Source organism: Delphinapterus leucas, chromosome 3, assembly GCF_059928025.1.
Source record: "Delphinapterus leucas isolate spDelLeu-1000000601 "Yukka" chromosome 3, BTC_Dleu_Yukka2, whole genome shotgun sequence".
NCBI classification, from domain to species: Eukaryota; Metazoa; Chordata; class Mammalia; order Artiodactyla; family Monodontidae; genus Delphinapterus; species Delphinapterus leucas.
The window spans coordinates 120,438,212-120,456,548 of record NC_143131.1 but is presented as its reverse complement, the minus strand read 5'-3'; the positions used below and the strand labels follow the sequence as shown (position 1 = coordinate 120,456,548).

At 43.1% G+C, this 18,337-nt stretch overlaps 1 protein-coding gene and 1 non-coding gene across 2 annotated transcripts in view; both read left to right on the top strand.

Moving 5' to 3' along the window:
• Positions 1 to 6,933, top strand: part of FGF1 (fibroblast growth factor 1) — a 97,136-nt gene extending 90,203 nt beyond the window's left edge. Inside the window, exon 4 of the mRNA XM_022589994.3 lies at positions 551 to 6,933. Coding sequence (XP_022445702.1) covers positions 551 to 745 — 195 coding nt within the window. The 3' untranslated portion in view covers positions 746 to 6,933. The remainder of the gene's footprint in view (positions 1 to 550) is intronic.
• An 8,876-nt stretch (positions 6,934 to 15,809) lies between these two features.
• Positions 15,810 to 15,916, top strand: LOC115803335 (U6 spliceosomal RNA). The gene has a single exon (XR_004024015.1). It is a non-coding gene; the product is annotated as a U6 spliceosomal RNA (small nuclear RNA).
• Positions 15,917 to 18,337: the final 2,421 nt, after the last annotated feature.

Here is an 18,337-nt window from a genome sequence, read left to right as displayed (position 1 = left end):
TATGCTTAGGACACATTTCATGCAAGCATTTATATTCATAACAACACTAAAGTAAAACCCTGATACTGTTGGTGAAAATCACAAGGGTGTAAAGTATAATTGGTAGGTTTTCATTTATTCTTCAAGACCAAACTTAAGAATGCCCCACTGCATCACAGTCTGGTTTTACCCATTTTGGACGCTTTTCATGGTCAAACCTAGGTGGCAGGCCTCTGCAGAGACAAAAGACCCAGCTCTACCCTTAAGGTGCTTAAAGTCATTCAGGATTTCCCAAGTGGGAGACTCTAGGGTCCTGAGCAGAGCAGATGTGAGGGGAGTTTACATAATAGCAGATGTACATTGAAGGCTCATTACGTACTGGGTCCCGTCCCAAGTCGTCATTTCTATCCTCAGAGACAGGTTCCGTTATTTTCCCAATGTCACTGAAGAAGAAACCGAAGCACAGAGAGCCTCACTAATTTGCCCAAGGTCACACAGCCAGTAAACAGAGGAACCCGATCTAAAACCACTCACTAATCATTCTACTCTTTCCTGGTTTTATTTTTTTTAGCAGACACCCAATGAGGAATGTTTGTTCCTGGAAAGGTTGGAGGAAAACCATTACAACACCTACGCATCCAAGAAGCATGCAGAAAAGAATTGGTTCGTTGGTCTCAAGAAGAACGGAAGCTGCAAACGCGGTCCTCGGACTCACTACGGCCAGAAAGCAATCTTGTTTCTCCCCCTGCCAGTCTCCTCTGATTAAAGAAATCTGTGCTGGGTGCTGATCACTCCAGAGGAGCCCGAAGGGGTCCTCACCCGACTGACCCCAAATTGTACCCTTGATCATTGGCCGCCCTAACCCCTGGCCCACAGAGCCTAAACTTGTAACGTGCTTCTAAACGCCCAGTTCACTTTTTTTGTAAAGCCCTTCACCCTGGCACAGTTTGGAACCGAGGGACCAAATGGCTTTTAGGGGCCAACTGGCTGGCCAGTCTGGGTCTGGTTTGGAAGTCCAGTTGCCTCTGGGCATCTGATGCAGACTGAGCCTCTTAATGCACGGGTGGAACCAAATGAAGTGCGAGCAGAGGGCTGCCGAGTGGGTTGTAACTGCATGCAATTCCCTCTACAGAGTAAACCCCGCCCGCAAGTCCCCTGAATACCTGGCATGACTCCCTTTCATCCTTTCAATCCCCCACGATTATTAGCAGAGAAGCTATGGCTACGTTAGAGGAAGGCAGCTTTCCATGAGTGGAAACAGGGATGAATAAATCCCCTCTCAGAAGGGATTCAAATGGCAAGGGGAGACTGACTGGATTCTAGCGGACAGCTTAGAAGGATGGGATCTCAATGCGCAATGAATGAAGGCTGAGAGGCTCAGGCACAGGAGAGCAGAATGAAGGCAAAGCCTTGCGAGTTCTTACAATGCCTTGACTTCCCCAAGGTTATTCGGCAGCAGGAAGCCCCTCGATGATGTCAGGTGGAGAAGAGAACTAGGTTCTTGATAAAAGCCAGGACTCTGGGTATTGGGAAATTCATTTGGGTCTGGGGAGTGGGTGTGGGAGTGATGAGAAAGGGAAACATGGGCTGAGGGGACATTATCCTCCAAAGAGGATGATTCTAGAAGTGAGAAGGAAAGAGAAGGGGATGCCATGACCTGTGCTTGGCCACCAGAAAGCGGAGGCTTTGGGGTCCTGGGGCAGTGCTTACAAATCATATGGGCGGTTCTGGTTCAGTAGGTCTGCCGTAGAGTTTTCCCATTTCTCACAAGCTCCCAGGTGCTGTAGATGCTGCTGCCTCTCCCCACCCCCCGTACTTTAAGTAGCAAAGTCCCTAAAAGCGTTATTCAAATGAAGGGGGCTCAAACCCCGACCCTCCCGGCCACACCCTTAAAAATGCATGTCCCATGGATCTTCCCGCACTCAGGCAGCATCAGCAGTTATGCCTGAGTTAGGGAGTCGGGGTTGAAGGCACTTTGGCCCAATGCCTGTAAAATGCCCATTTAGAAGATATACAAAAGCATACTTCAAAAATGTTAAACCCTCACAAACAGCTTTTCCCAGGACGCCATGTGTGTGACGGTTACTTATATAAATATGCTTCCTGCTTAAAGTAAACCTGACCCAAGCGGCTAGCAAATTAGAAATACCATTCATCTCTGACATGATACTGTTGCCATGTAAAGGCCTTTAATAAGCCATTTAAATTTACTGTGAGACTATGCCTTTTAGTCACATTTAAAAATATATAGCTCAAAGGCAGTTAAACTGAGAATGATAATAATAGGATACGATATATAAGCTCCTCAATTATCTACTACTTAGACTACATTTACCTTAGAAAATGAGATTTTTCTTTGTTTTCCACTGTGCTATTATAAATTTTCCTTTGCAAATGGGGATTCTTAAGCAATGATATAATTGTGCATAAAAACTGATGAGAATGCTAGCTCATGTTTTATGATCAATTGCAGTAATTATCAATTGAAAGGTAATTCCTTAGTAACTGAACTATTCTGAATGGAAGAAAAATGACAATTTGTGAAAGTTCAGTGTGATACTACAATTGTGGAACTGAAACACGTTAACGCTACAGTTATATCATTCTGCATTTGTACAGCAAAACGTTTCATAACTGTTTTTGTTTTTGTAACTTGGATAAGACAATTTGATTTTATTTTAGTAAATCTTTGCAGGCAAGTTGGGAATAGTGCACTGTGGCTTGACATCTCTTGACTATGAAGATTTGGCCAGAAAAAGGTACCCACAGAGGAAATCCAAGATATTTATAATGGTCCATAATTTTTAGTGTATGAATCAAATTCAAGTATAAGATTGGCCAAAAAAAATGAAAGCTGTGGCTAACAGATGAGATGGAAGTCTGTGGTTGCAGAGACCCAAGGCATTGAGAGGAAATACTACTGTGACCTTGACAACCTCAGCGCAGTGGCTATTCCTGTATTTGTTCAATGAATATGTAAGTGCCAACGGTGTGCCAGGCGTTTTACTGGGTCCTGGGGCTCCTGGGGACCTTGTCTGTCTGGTTTGCTGCTGTATTCTCTCCCAGGGCATTATATTTATGACGCAAGATGCTGAGGATCCATTTCTTTCAGTCAAGTAAAAACAGAGACTTTGTAGGTTCCTGCTGAATAAACAACAAGGCCCAGAAACCAAGGTTTTGGAAGAATGAGCAACCCCCAGCGTAAGATAAACCTCTATGGAAGTGTCAGAGGACATGGCAAGGTAAACCTAAATCTTCAACTGCAGAACCGTGTCAGTTCAGGGGGACCACTTTCAAATCAGGAAAAAAAAGGCTGTCCGATCTTGTAAGAAGGGAGTCCGTGGCAGCTGCCTGCTCCGTTCTGAACATGTTCTCGTTCCTCAAACATGGAGCATTCCTGTTGCTCTCTCTCTCCCTTGAGAAAGTCCTGGAGCCATCTGCCCATCAGATGCCTCTCGTGTGGATTCACTTTCAGGCCAACTGTTATGAATTGCCTGACATTCTATACAAAGCATCAGGAACGTATATGCTTTTGGATTGTTTTCAATGTGGTGGTGGAGGTGGTGGAGATCTGTTTCCTTGGCAGGGGTGATAATTAAAGCCTCCTATGTAAGGCCAACAGTGTGGACTTACAAAAAACTGACTGGAGCATCACATGTTAATGAAGATCAGGGTCCTTGCTTTGTGTCAGAGACAGAGCCCAGGCCCTCAGCCTTGTAGAACATACTGTTCAAATCAACCAAGTTCCTGGGCTACAAAGCAGACCTCTGAAGAAGAAGATGCCTGTCATTTTACATCACTCTCTCTTTTTTTTTTTTTGCACCTTAAAAATATTAATAAATGTTCCACTTATAGGGGATAATGTCTCTCTGACTTTTTGAGCATCATCATGTCTCATCTTCCTATTGAAGGACTTAGCCAGCATCCCTGAGGTGTGGCTGCTTGGTTTTCTACACTTAGCTTGTTACCAGATACGAAACTTTGAAGGCTGATAGGAATAATATTTTTCATTTTGTTTAGAAACCTAAGGCAATCATGGTGCTTTTCTAGGGATCCATTAGGGAAATATATTCAGGAAGTTTGTCCCCTGAAGCGCCAAGGACCATAACTAACTCAGCCGACACTATTTCTTCATCTGTAGCATATGAAATTATGCTACTATTGTAAAGCTGACCAGCTTGCGCTTCGGCAAAAACACAGTGACCTGAAAAAAATTTTAAGGACTTATTTACAATTTTAAGTCAATGGCAAGAGGTGCATCTCTTGCATCTCCAGGACCTTGATGTGGGGCTAGAGGTTTGCCCATCAGATTTTCTGAAATTATTATCACATTAAAAAACATCTCCTCAAATAAACTCCTGAATCTTATGACTTCTTATTCTTAGGAGGAAGTACACCGTTGCCTAGACATTGTGGCAGAATCAGATCACACACATGCACACTCACACACATGCAAACATATGAACACATTTACATATGCATGCATGCTCACATATACACATGCATCTATAAAAAACAGTTGGGCGGTGTTTGCTCACTCAACGAATTATATCACCATCAATCCCTCCTTTTCTTTTTAAAGTTGCCTAAGGCAGTATTCTTCTACTTTTTGGAGCTTGAGCAACTGTAAGAACTACATTTTTTCTATCCCATTTTCCAACCCAGCACATATATTACCTTTAAAATACACACAACTGAAACCAAAAAATGTCACAAAATTATATATATGAAATGCTCTGAGATTTTTCTATTACACTCCCCTAAAAGAGGCTGGCCAAAGACCAATTAAATGGGGTCATGACATTCAGAGTCACAACCACAGTTTGAAAAACACTGGCTTAATGCAACCATTCTTCTTCCCTAAGATGACCAGACCCTACCAGGATCCTGTATTATGACTTTAGTGTTTTCAAAGGCCCGGTTTGTTCTTGAATAAACAATACAAGGGGACATCCTGTTACCCACGAACCACCTGTTTTGAGGGCATCGTGAATTCTTTTAGCTGGTTTGCTACTAAAGCAATATGAATGCAATGATGCAGACCCCACGGGCAGCCACTGCTGCCTCCAATGCTGGTCTTAGCAGATTTCTGCTCTCAGAGCCCCGGAGACTTTGACCCTCTCCCCTGCTACGGAATTCTCATCACTTTGGGGCTTGAGGTCATTCCCTCCTTAACTCCCACAGTCTTCACTTCATTCCTCTCTCTAGCCCCAACAATCCCTACTTCGTAACCATTTCTAAACAATACATGAAAAGTGGACTGAGCCAGGAAAAGACTAGAAACCCAGGGCCTCTGAGCATCCTCCCCAGCCCCCATCACTTTTTGGAAATGACGCTCTTATCTACCTAAAAAAAAAAAAAAAAAAAAAAAGAGTATACCATTCATGACTTAGTCACAAGATAAACATCATTGCTACCAGACTATATCTTATTCAGAGATTCAAAAATTCCCATCTTTGCTGAACCAACCAAAAAGTGTAACCCTATGCCCTAAATGTTTGGGGGGTTAGGGTGGCTGAGAATTGGCCTCTTATGGTTGAACTGGACTGCAAAGAGAAAAATATAAACGAAGTCACCTTTCATATTTCCCTGAGTGACGTCCTGCCTGCCCTGTGGCAAAGGGGGGAGGGGAATCCCAAATCCTTAATCGCTTTTGGGTTGTTAGCATATTAATAAGCATGGTAAAAGTGACACACTAAACAAAGATGTGCCCTTAACTCGACTTTCACAAATTAAAAAAATGCTTTTCAGGAGCAGTAGTGCAAAGTAAGAAGCCCAGGTAGGCAGTGGGACGTGTATGCTTTCCATTTCAAAATTACTAAGGATTTGTTTGACAAGCGTTAGAAGTTGAAATGATAGCTCATAAAAAGTGGCACACCGCCCCTCCTTCCTACTTGGCTCCCTAAACCTGCTCTTCACCCCCAGAAAGACTCTCTTTGCCACCATACATAAAATTTACTCTAAAATCTAGGCAGACAACTTAGCACCTGAGACGTGGGGATCTGACATCGGCCGCTCCAGATCCCAAGGATTCATCGAATATCCTCTCAGGTTACAAGGGAAATGTACTAAGTGAGTCTTGGGATCTTTCTGTAACATGGTACCCACTTTGCGGTTGACATATGGACCATGACATACTACACTGTTAGCTTTCCACCAATAGCTATAAAATTAAAGAGAGAAACCAGGTCACACACAGCCTGAAGCCAGAGAGTGGATTTGCTTTAAAAAACGCATATATTGTAGGACCTTGTTTTGGTGTTTTGGGGTCTTCTGAGGGGTCTGAGAATGTCTGTGATGTGGGGAGGGCGTACTTCCCAAATTGCTTCCTTCCTTCTTGGCTTCCCACTGTCATGCAGGCTAAATTTATACACTCAGCAGCTAAACATTGGTGTCTGTTTTATTATATAAACAAGCAAAACCTCACCATGTCCCCGATGTGCTTTTCTATCAGCCTTAATGAAGGGTTGGGCATTCCCTCTTTGGAACTGTGTTCAGTGTCAGGATTTGGTGCACTTGGCTGCAGCTTCTGGGATGTAGCTGTAGGCAGGTAATTTGTGCAAATCATCACAGAAACACATGTCATTGTGATTTTCGTATTTCATGTTTTCCTGCCTTAGGAGAAAAATTTTCTGTGTGACCTAGAGATACATAAGAGCAAGATGCCAGATTATTTTACTGATTTGCCTCAGCCCCAAACATTTTCTCCAAAATAAGTTATAGGAATGTTATTCCGTATTAACATGTTTTGTGTAAACTGTAGAAGCAGGACTGCTCATAGCCTGAGAATGTCAACTGCATTCAGAGTTCAGTCAATTCCTATAGAAATGAACGGTAAAATCTATGGCATTCTCAAAATAGGAACACCTGCATTAGGATCCCTGAATCTGACCTGGGAAGTGGTGTTTGTTTTAGCACTGGCCAGATTATTTCTGATTAAATACAGGATAAAAACCCAATCCAGGGTGGTTGTGCAGAGGGGACAAATGAGAGAGAAACTGGTTTCTTTATCCTTGGTGCTACTGGAACATGTCACATAATATTTAATTGGAGTGAAGAAGAGAGATGGTTTTACAGATTGCTTGAAAATATGTAACTCCCAAGCAACTTAAACATCTGGGGAGAGTTCGATACGGCAGAAGTCTAGTCCATCCAGTCCAGTCCGCAAGATAAACAGCAGCAATAAATTGAAAATGAAGCATTTTTCCTCAGTTCCCCACTAATTCACCCACCGCCTGTTGAGCGTCTAGCACTGGGTTAGTCAGGGTCTGATCAGGAGACAGAAACCATGGCAATAATTTAAACAGGAAAATGTTAATGGAAAGAATTTGTAACTAGTAAAAAGGGATTGACTACAAAGGGGTAAAGCGATCTCTGAAGATAAATGGAACAGCAGATGTAGGAAGCAGTTACTATCCCCAAGGCTGAGGAAAGTATTCAAGGAGGAACAAATTTGCGAGGGGCCCTTCTCTGGAGAATGAGATTCAGACTTCATGGGCTATGGCCCACAGGGGATGGAGTATCTCACTACGGTGCTTCAGGGAGCTTCCCACTGGAACACTGGTGAAACTCCGGAAGCAACTTGCTGGGGTGCCAGTGACACTCACTGGAGGTCGTGTACCACTAGGTCTCCAGCAGGAAGCTGCACAGTGGCCACTGGGCCACAGGAGCAAGAAGAAAAGCACAAGAACCGCAGGGAAAAGCCCCTTCCTCTCGCAGTGGCCCTCCAGCGCCCTCTACTGACAAACCTTAAGTTGGTTGCTGGCAAAGGAGAAATGATTACATGGTCCAGCTCCGGTATCAAAACATGATTTAAATACCATGCTGGGCACAATTAGAAGATGAACAAATGCGGTCCTCACCCTTAAAAAGCTTCTGACAGCAGTGAAGAAAGTCCCTACATGAAAGCATCAAGTTTTTTCAGCTTTGTCCCTTTAAAAAATGCCATCTTTCTAAAGCCCTCTAAGCTTCTCTGTATGTTCAAGGTACTTCCTTTAGATATTGTTAAGTCAGTCACTCATTTAAATCACCCAAACCAAAGTACTACCCACATACAGAAGAAGGTAACTCTGGCGTCAGACTGGCTGAGTTGGAGTCCTGGCTCTTCCATCTACTGACTTGGTAACTTGGGGCAGGTTACTTAATCCTCTGTCCTCTGTTTCCTCCTCTGTAAAATGAGGATACACCACATAGTACCAACCTCACAGGCTTGTTGGGGGGTTCCAATGAGATGCAGACATGCAAGAATTTTTAACACAATATCTGGCATATGATAAGGACTCAATAAACATGTGCTATTATTTTTATTAAAATATGACTATACACACTATGTAATATGATGGGGCTTAAAATGATCTTTTAGAGTCTCCATTTAGGTTCCCAGTGATTGTTTTCATGAACTTACATTTGGAGAGAGGTTCCTTCACAGCAATTCATTTGAAAAAGACATAAGAATCTTAACTGCCTCCAAGCTTACTTCTGTAAGGCACAGATTATGTTACGGAATTGTCCTACTGCAGTCTGAGCTGGTTAGGCCACATCTGGGCTACTGCGTCTCATTTCAGATGCTGCATATTAAGTTTCGCAAATTTAAAACATGTTACGTGGAGGCTAAAAGACGAAGAGTAAGGGGCCAGAAAAGCATATGCCAAAAAAACAGTGGAAGAAATGAGGTGAGGTCAGTCAAGGGAAGATTTAAAATGAGATATTATGGCTCTCTTCAGATCGTTCAAGGCTCATTTTGTTTTTCTTCGTCATAGCCAAAATGAATACAGGTATTTGGAACTTGACGAGGAAGCGATTTTTGGTTCAGTATAAAGCAGAAAACATTTCTAACAACTACAGCCATTCCAACCATGGTTGAAGCACATCCACAGACAGTGACTGACATCTGCCACACCCGCCTCGAAGCCTGGACGGGCACCTATGGTCGACTCTGTGAGGCATCATCCAGGTCTCCCTTCAGAAATGACCCTCCCAGCTGCTGACAGTATTACCTGCAGGTAGATGGCCTTGGTGAGGAGAGCTGCCTTGCCCAAGAGCACGCCCCTCTGAGGTGGCCTGCGTATGCACATAACTGCCCGGCCAACTTTGGGCAGCCCTGAAGGATCATTCCAGCTTCAGACCTTCTCATAAAGTCAGCTGAGGCCTCTACATTGAGACTGCCTCAACTTCTCCTTCTGCCCTGTCCTGCCTCCTCCCTTCCTACAGGTGTTGATCCTAAGATCCCTAATAAACTTCTGGCATGCTAAGCTTCATCACAGAGTCTGCTATCAGAGAAGCTTGCCTGTGATAACACTTATCCAGGATGCTCGAGGCACTGCTCTGAGCAGGGTAACTGCAAAGGTCCCCCACAGCCCCGTGACCCTACACAGTCTTTGGGTATCCAAAGCTGAATGTTCTAAGTCTACAAAGTTCCAACCTGTCTCTACTGTGTGCATCCATATGGATGATCCTCAAGAGAAATCTCGGCCTTCTTTCTAATCATCTGACCTGCGGCTGGCCTGATGTTACTGGGAGGGGCACCTGTTGAGTCATTAAATTGTTCATTCAATCACTTGTCCAGCCTTTCAACAAATATTTATGACGGCGCAAATACGCACCAGGCCTGGTGGGTACAACAGTGCACAAAGAGGCTCTCTTTTGGAGCTTACGTTCTAGTGACGGGAAACATATGAACATACTATTTCCCAAATTTCAGTCATTTGCATACTGCTTCCAAAATTTTTGCCTATATGCCCATTGCCTGATCACGGTACTTCTTATTCATATGGCTTATGAAAGGTGGATTCACAGTTTTACCTACTTTAGGCCTACTGTAAGCAGAAATATTCACAAAGGGATAAGCTACTACTACATAGATTTTTTTTTAGTATTTATTAAACATAGAACTTTAAAAGAAAAAAATGAACACCTGCATATCATCTTTCCCATATACATATGCCACACCCTAGGAAACTATTCACACAAAGGATCATACAGGGGGATGTAAAATTGCAAGTGTGACAGGTGTTTACAAAGGAGAAGTATTCAGTGCCCTCAGAATATATAATGGGGGGAATTTAACTTCGCGGGCTTCCCTGAGGAGGTGAGCTGATATCTGCAAGAAGAGTAAGAGTTGACTAGGTAAAGAGGTGGAGTGTGTGCTGTGAAGAACATTCCAGATAGAGGCACCAGCATGTGCTAAGGCCCTGTGGCAGGAGGGAGCACAATGCCAGTGAGGCTCAAGAGTGGAAAGCATGGGGTGCACTGAGCCAGCCAGCAAGGCAGAGGTCAGCGATGGAAGAGGGAAGGTAGGTGGACTCCACTCTCCAGCACGTGTAGATAACCAAGTGGAAGCTAAATATATCTACACGATCATTCTCTCTCCCCCTTTCCTTCCCCACACAACTGAATTTATATCACTTCTCTAGACCCTCTGCCAAAGAACACAAATAATCAGTATCAGCATGCATGTTTCTGGCCTGGGTTCAAATCTGGACTGTAAAATGTATTCCAGACTTAAAACTTTGGGGGTTGAGGTTATATTTGTTAAATATTTAGATCTTCCCCTGAGGCTTTTATTCATTCCATCCAGCAGGTGAAGTACAGGAAAAGGTTTTTTGTTCCCAACAAATCCCCTTATATCCAAAAGGAAAGCAAGGTTTGCCAGCATAGTCAAGGGTGAGAGAGAAAACAAGAAAGCAGGGATTGTGTGTTTGAGTTCCATTCATATGGAAAACATGAACTAATTAGTGTCTTCGTGCTGCTGCTTCCAGAGGTTCTGAATTTAACATTTATGTCCAAGTTTGGGTAGCTATGCTATTAAGCAGTCCAAAAACAAATGAAGCAGCTTAAAAAGAATCACACAACCAAAAACCACATCCTTCACAAGACAGGAAAACAGAAGGATAACTTGGAAACTCTTCAGGCATGGTGCCAGTTTCAGGGTTTGGAGGGGGGCAGATTTGGCTGCCTGATGGAGACATCTTAATCTGGGTATGAAAATAGATTTTTAAAAAATGTTTACACAGATCTAATGAGGAAAACTTGACCGACCACATTACCCTTGCAGTAACTGGCTTCTAAAAGACCTATGATCAAATAGCAACCCCATAGAAAGAACAAAGAAACGAAAGAGACAGAAAGAGAATATAGATATAATAGATTATTTTCTGTCTCCGGATTCTGTAAGAACATGACTGATTAAAATAGCCATTCAGAATTTATCTTACTCCTTTTTCTAGACGGCACAGAGACCTGCCTTCCTGACAACCAAACAAAGAAGAAAAGTTCCTGCTGCTACAGAGAAGGGATTGTAGCAGATACTGGAGAAAGAAGGGAGAAAAGGGCTCTAATGAGGAATCCGCTCCCCAGCTGGGGAACATGATATATGAACAAATCATTAGAAGGCAACAGGGGAGAGCGCTGAAACAAACGTGTACAGGGTGCAGCGGGAGCCCAGGTGGGAGGAAAGGTTCTTTCCAGGGGAGGTGGGGAAAGCTTCCCAGAGGTGGTGTGTGACCTGTGTTGGAAGAGATGAGCAGGTGTCTGCCAGGTGGGAAAGTGGGAAAAGGAAGCAGGACCACGGGGTCTCACCTCGTTCATGGATCAGGCACTGGAGAGTTAGCTTGTAACAGGTACACAGTCAAAGGCAGCCCTGAAAACCTGCAGGGAGATGGATGCACCATCTCCCAGGAAGTCTCTGGCATGTGTTTGGGCAGCTATGTCATATGAACGTTGTAAATAAGTCAACGCTGTAATCACACTGAACCAGCAAAGCGCTCCCAGTACAAGGGGCCCAGAAAACGCGGGTAACAGCAGAGTCCTGCCTTGCCCTCTCTCCCCTGGAAGCACACATGCATGGAGTAGACTGGCAGGCAGATCACCCACGCTCTTTATCTTTCTCCTTTTTTTCTCTCCCTTTCTCTCTTTATTCCCCCATCTCTCCCTCCTGGGTGAGTAAAGTTGGCTTCTTCTAAGTTACCTACATGTGTGCGATGTCACTTTCCTGCCAAATATAGGGCATCAGCTTGGAATTACCCAACTCTGCTATTAAGTATATGACTTCCCTAAGCCTGGGTTTCTCCATCTCTAATACGGGGAGAATATTAAAACCTTCCTCATAAAGTTAATGATTAAATGAACTAATCCGTGCAGACTGCACAGCACTCTGCTTGGTACAGGGTAGGTAGTCAATAACCATTCACTGCGATTATTATTACTCCAATCAGAGGAGACAGCGTGTGTTAGGACCTAGAAGTGCAAAGGAGAATGGTGTGTTTAAAGGATGGTACGCAGCATAACTAGCAAGAGGTGAGGCTAGTAAGGTAGGCCCTGGGGAATTTGTACAAGTTCTTTATTGCAGGACTACGTTCAGTCTCTGCCTTTGGGCAAGAAGGAAGCAATGGAGACTTCAAGCAGGTAAGTCATAACTCCACATTTATATTAAACTGGGATAGGTCTGGTTGGAGGGTGGAAGAGAAGATGGGAAAACAAGCCAGGAAGCTACTGTAGGAGGTTGGCCCTAAGATAATGAGAACCTGAACTGATGACGATGATGAAGGTGGTGGTGATGACCGTCTTAGTGCGGGTTCCACCAAAACAGATCCTGAGACCGTGACATGGGTACAGGTTGGAAGCAGACCCCAAGAAACACAAGTGAGGGAGGGAAAGTAAGACAGGGATGGCAAAAGGACCAACGAAGATGCATCGCCAATCAGGTCACTGCTGTGGACTGGAGGCGGGCTCAGTTCCCCTGGGAGCCTCTTAGAGATAGTGGAGAAGACACCTCAGAATTGCCCCAACAAGGAAAGCGGGTACTTATCCATTGATGCCATACTTCTCTGGTTGTGAGCTTCCACTGGATGCGTAGTCCCGGCATTTCTGGGCTTCTCTGTCTCCCGACTGAGCAAAGTCATGTAACACCCAAGGAAGTCCTTGGGCAGAGAAAAAGAGGGAGGCAGGCCCTTGGAATAAGAAGCTGTCAGTCTGTATGGGGACTGTCCACCAGGACTGCACGCGAGCTCAGAAGTGTCTGAAGAGATATGCAGCAGGGCGTGACAATGATGATCATGATGGTACTAGCTACAGAGGTAACCTTCTGAGTGCTTACTATGGGCTGGGCATGGTGCTAAGCACTTCATTTAAAGGCATTATGTTACAGTCTTTCTTACAATCCCTAGAACATGATGATGCTATTAGTATCCCCATCTTATAGATGGGGAAACTGAAGCACCAAGAGGTTATGTGATATGTTCAAAGTCACACAGCTACTAAGTGATGAAGCCCATGCTTGAGCTGATGTAGTCTGACTCCAAAGCCCACACCTTCAATCACCACCGTATACTGCCTCAGAAAGAATGGCAATGAGCTTGGACGAAGGGATGAATCTGAGAGTGGTTTAGGACAGTGCTGTCCAATATGGTAGCCACTAGCTATACGTGGCTACTGGGCACTTGGAAATGTGATCAGTGCGACTGAAGAACTGAAGCTTGAATTTTATTTAGTTTTAACTAATTTTAATTTAAGTAGCCATGCATGGCTACTGGCCACTCCACTGGACAATGCGAAGTAAAGATTTGGAACACCCTGCCCTTGAAGAAAGTGAGGATGACTTAGACCTTTACCAACATGGCAATGTTACAATGCATCATGAAATGTGTCACAGTTAATTAGTTACAAAGAGTTTTTAAAATTCTGAAATTTTTTATTTTTGTATTTAAACAATATTTTAAAAAATCAAACTAACGTAGGTATATTGTTTTAAAAGTCATATGGTACTACAGGTTTTTAACAAAAAACAGTTGTCCCCTTTCCTATCGTACTCCTGGTTCCTGCTTCCCAGAGGCAACCACTTTCATTCCTTCTAAACATCTCTCCTGATACTTACCTTTGTTTTTCTAAACAACATGTTGATATTTCATTTCTTGATTTTTCTTCAATATTAAATAGTATCTATTGGTTTCATTCTATGGAAGATAAGGATTTAGCTTTTTACCCTAGCCCCCAGCCAGCTATATGATAGCCTCCAGCCCATCCCAGTGACCTTCCCATCCTCCCTGTATATTCACATGACATTACTGGTCAGTACAAGATTCAATGCTTACATTACTAAAACTATGTAACCATTAGCTGCAGATAAGCCACACGGATGATTGTATGTCTTTTCTTATACAAGTATGCTTTTCATTTCCTTCATTTTCAACTTTCTCATCACTAATTCAGCCCCCAAATTTCTGACAAAAGCTCTAATAAACCTCTCAATACAATCAACCACATTATTTATCAGTTCAATTTTCACTGAGATGTCCCTCTCGAAGCCCTCCAATCTGTGAGGCTGCCCTCAGGGCCTCCTGTGGGACAATCTCCCTGTGATTTCCTCCACTATTTTCCTGGGATTTCTTGTGCCTCTCTCCTGTTTTAGCTCTGCTGCTGCAGGATCTCACGCAGTCTTCTTTTTTATTTAGTCCCCCAGTTTCAAATATTTCCTCCAGTAGTTTTACAACTGGTCACGTGAAAAGTTATTTTAAAAGAACTTTGTGCCTGAAAATGTCTTCATGCTAACCTTACACTTGGTTGACAGTCTAGCTGAGTATGAAAGTCTTAGCCGGAAATGACTCTCACTCAGAAACATGAAGGCATTGCTCTTCTGTCCCCCAAGCTTACAGTGCTGATGTGAAGAAGTGTGATGCCATTCTGATTCCCGTTCAATTGAATATCAGCTCTTCTCCTCTCTGGAAGTTTTCAATATCCTCTTTCAAACACCTCCAGTGTTTGAAAGGTTATAATAATGTGCCTTGGTGCAGATCTTTTTATTCATTGTGTTGGGTGTGCACTGGACCCTTTTAATCTAGAAATGCATGACCTTTTGAGCTAAGGAATTTTCTGGTAAAACTTCTTAATTTTCTCCTTCCCATTTACTCAGTTCTTTCTCTCTCTCTCTCTCTCTCTCTCACACACACACACACACACACACACACTCTCCCCCCACCCCGCCCCCACCTCTCACAGTTCTATCTCTCTGGAGACCCCTAATGAATACAACTTGTTAAGCATGAAAATAGTAATACGATTTTGTAAAGAAAAGCCTAATGTCTGGAGATGCACGCTGAAGTATCTAGGGGTAAAACGTCACGATGTGTATAATTTACTTTACAATGGTTCAGCAAACACACGCACACAGATAAAGCAAATACGGCAAAATGTTAACTACTAAATACATGTGATGAGTGTGTGGGTCTTTATTATATCCTTTTTACTTTTCTGTTCAAAACTTCCCAGAATAGAAAGTCAAATCAAATAAGAAAATGAAAAATCAGGGCAGTAAGTAGGAATTGGCACTGTTGGGGATTCATCTGATGCCTCTGGTAATCAAGTAGATGAAGTTTTAAAAGCTTCTGTAGAGAAGTGGGGTGCACAGGAGACTCTTGAGCAGGAGGGAGGCAAGAACTATTATCAAGACTACTGCTCACCAGGAGTTTCGAGAGCTATACTGTCAGTGAAGGGATGGACCAAGGAAAAGAAGTCTATCCATTGGCCTACGGATATGGGTGTCCTCAGCTCTGTATTATGAGAGAGAAGAGTTTCCCTCCAAGAATTTATAATCATGAGCCTGTGCTCAAGTAGATTTGGGCTACAAATTTATACTACATGCCTGGCCTAAGAGCCCCTGGCCTTAGAAATTAAAATAAGACGATGGTCCATGATATTCCCTGGACGCCAGGAAAAGCAAACAAAAACCTCTCTGCAGATTCAAGCCCCCAAATCAGGATGTGCTATTTTTCCATGTTTAATGCGCTCCCAATCACTGGTCCATAATCCAAAAACTACTTATAAAAAGCTGAATGAGAGTGCTCACTTCGGCAGTACATATACTAAAAGTGGAATGATACAGAGAAGATTCGCGTGGCCCCTGCACAAGGATGATACACAAATTCGTGAAGTGCTCCACATTTTTTGAATTGGGAGATTGGGATTGACATATATATGCTACTATGTATAAAGTAGATAACTAATGAGAACCTACGGTGTAGCACAGGGAACTCTACTCAATGCTCTACAGTGACCTAAATGGGAAGGAAATCTAAAAAAGAGGGAATATAGGTATACGTATAACTGATTCACTTTGCTGCACAGCAGAAACTAACACAACATTGTAAAGTAACTATGCTCAAATAAAAATTAATTTTAAAAAAAGTTGAATGAGACAGAGACAGCAGACACAATAACTTGTTTAGCAGCACTGCTGAACACCCAAGAAATTCACGTGCTGGAAATACTAGATATTAATTGGATACAGACCATAAAATAAGCATAGTTAAAAACATTTTTCAAAAGGGACTTATAATGTGAGAAACTAAAAGACTATCGGACTTCCCTGGTGGTGCAGTGGTTAGGAATCTGCCTGCCAATGCAGGGGACACGGGTTCGAGCCCTGGTCCAGGAAGATCCCACATGCTGTGGAGCAACTAAGCCCGTGCACCACAACTACTGAGCCTGTGCTCTAGAGCCTGCGAGCCACAACTACTGAGTCCACATGCCACAACTACTGAAGCCCGCATGCCACTATTGAGCCCGCGCACCTAGAGCCCGTGCTCCGCAACAAGAGAAGGCACCGCAATGAGAAGTCCGCGCACCGCAACAAAGAGTAGCCCCCGCTCACCACAACTAGAGAAAGCCCACGTGTAGCAACGAAGACCCAACACAGCCAAAAATAAATATTAATTAATTAACTAATTTTTTAAAAAAGAAGACTATCATGGGCCCTAGCCAGATTTAATTCAGAAAGGAATAAAATAGAAATTCAAATGAAAAATAGAGATATTGAAATTAACAACCAAATGGGTGGACTACTTCCAGACGACTGAAGTGATCGTGAAACACTCACACAGATAATAATGATAAAAACATGATTTTAAAGAAGTTTTTTAAAAGAGCAACCCTGGAGACAGTCTGAAAGAGGAAGAAGAATGAGAGTTTACTCTCAAAAAATTGTCACAGTAAAGGGTAAGAATTGAGAGTTTATGTCTTCCTGGCCTGAGGTAATGCCCAACTCTTACAGCTATAGCTGTAAAAAGAAAAATAGCAGTGGAAAACCACAGCCTTACCAGCTAAGGTGCCAGAGATCAGAGTCCAAGGCTGAAAATGTGGCTAGAAGTCTACAGGAAAAATACTGGCAGCAAAAAATAACCACAGAAGGAGTATACAACTCTGAGTATAAACTCTGCCCAAATCCCTGGCCAAGAGGTAAACTACGCATGTGTAGGAGGAGGCCCTAAGCGGCCTGGTGAAAAAGTGGGCAGGAGCCAGAGACAAATCTGCTCCTGAATAACAGAGTTATGTGCAGCCCTATCTGTGAGTCTGCTGCCTTTTTTTTTTTTTTTTAAACTGAGTAAACTTTCCAACCATGCACAAGTCAGGTGCCAGAAAGTTGGATCTTATAAGCTTGAAATATAAGGGACAGAGCCCCAAACCATCCAAATAGCTAGAAATTGGGCAGAAGGGAACCCCTAGAAGAAAATCAAAAAAGAATGACCTCCATCTCTGTTGAAATCCTTGACTAGCCAGCAAATCATAGAGAAAAAGGAAAAATCACAAAGGATCAGGAAAAAAAGTAGCAATGGAAAGCCATAAGAATACAGATATTAGCGGCTGCATATCAGAAGGGTGACAAAGTTTGCAGTTGGAGTCCAGACAAGTTAATTGCCTACTAGAACCAATTATATATCTATATCTATCTATCTATCTATCTATATCTGACATATATATAAGATGAATACAACAGAATCTACAGTTGCCATAATGTACTATCTACAAGGCCCAATTTTCAACCAGAAGTTACTACACATGCAAAGAAATATTAAAGTGTGCTCTTAGGGCTTCCCTGGTGGCGCAGTGGTTGCGAGTCCGCCTGCCGATGCAGGGGACACGGGTTCGTGCCCCGGTCCGGGAAGATCCCACATGCCGCGGAGCAGCTAGGCCCGTGAGCCATGGCTGCTGAGCCTGCGCATCTGGAGCCTGTGCTCCGCAATAGGAGAGGCCACAACAGTGAGAGGCCGGTGTACTGCAAAAAAAAAAAAGTGTGCTCTATACTCAGGGGAAAGGGCAGCCAATAGAAACTGACTCTGAAAGGTTCCAGATGTTGGGTTTAGTAAACACAGACAAGCAGTTACTATAAATATGTTCAAAGAATTAAAGGAAATTGGGGTATAATATCAAATGAACAGCTAGGAATTCTCAATAGAGAAATGGAAACTAAAGCAAAACAAAACAAATGGAAATTCTAGAGGTGAAAAGTAAAAAACTGAAATTTTTAAAGTTTACTAGATGAGCTCAACCACATTTGGGGGTGGCAGAACAAAGAATCGGAGAACTTGAA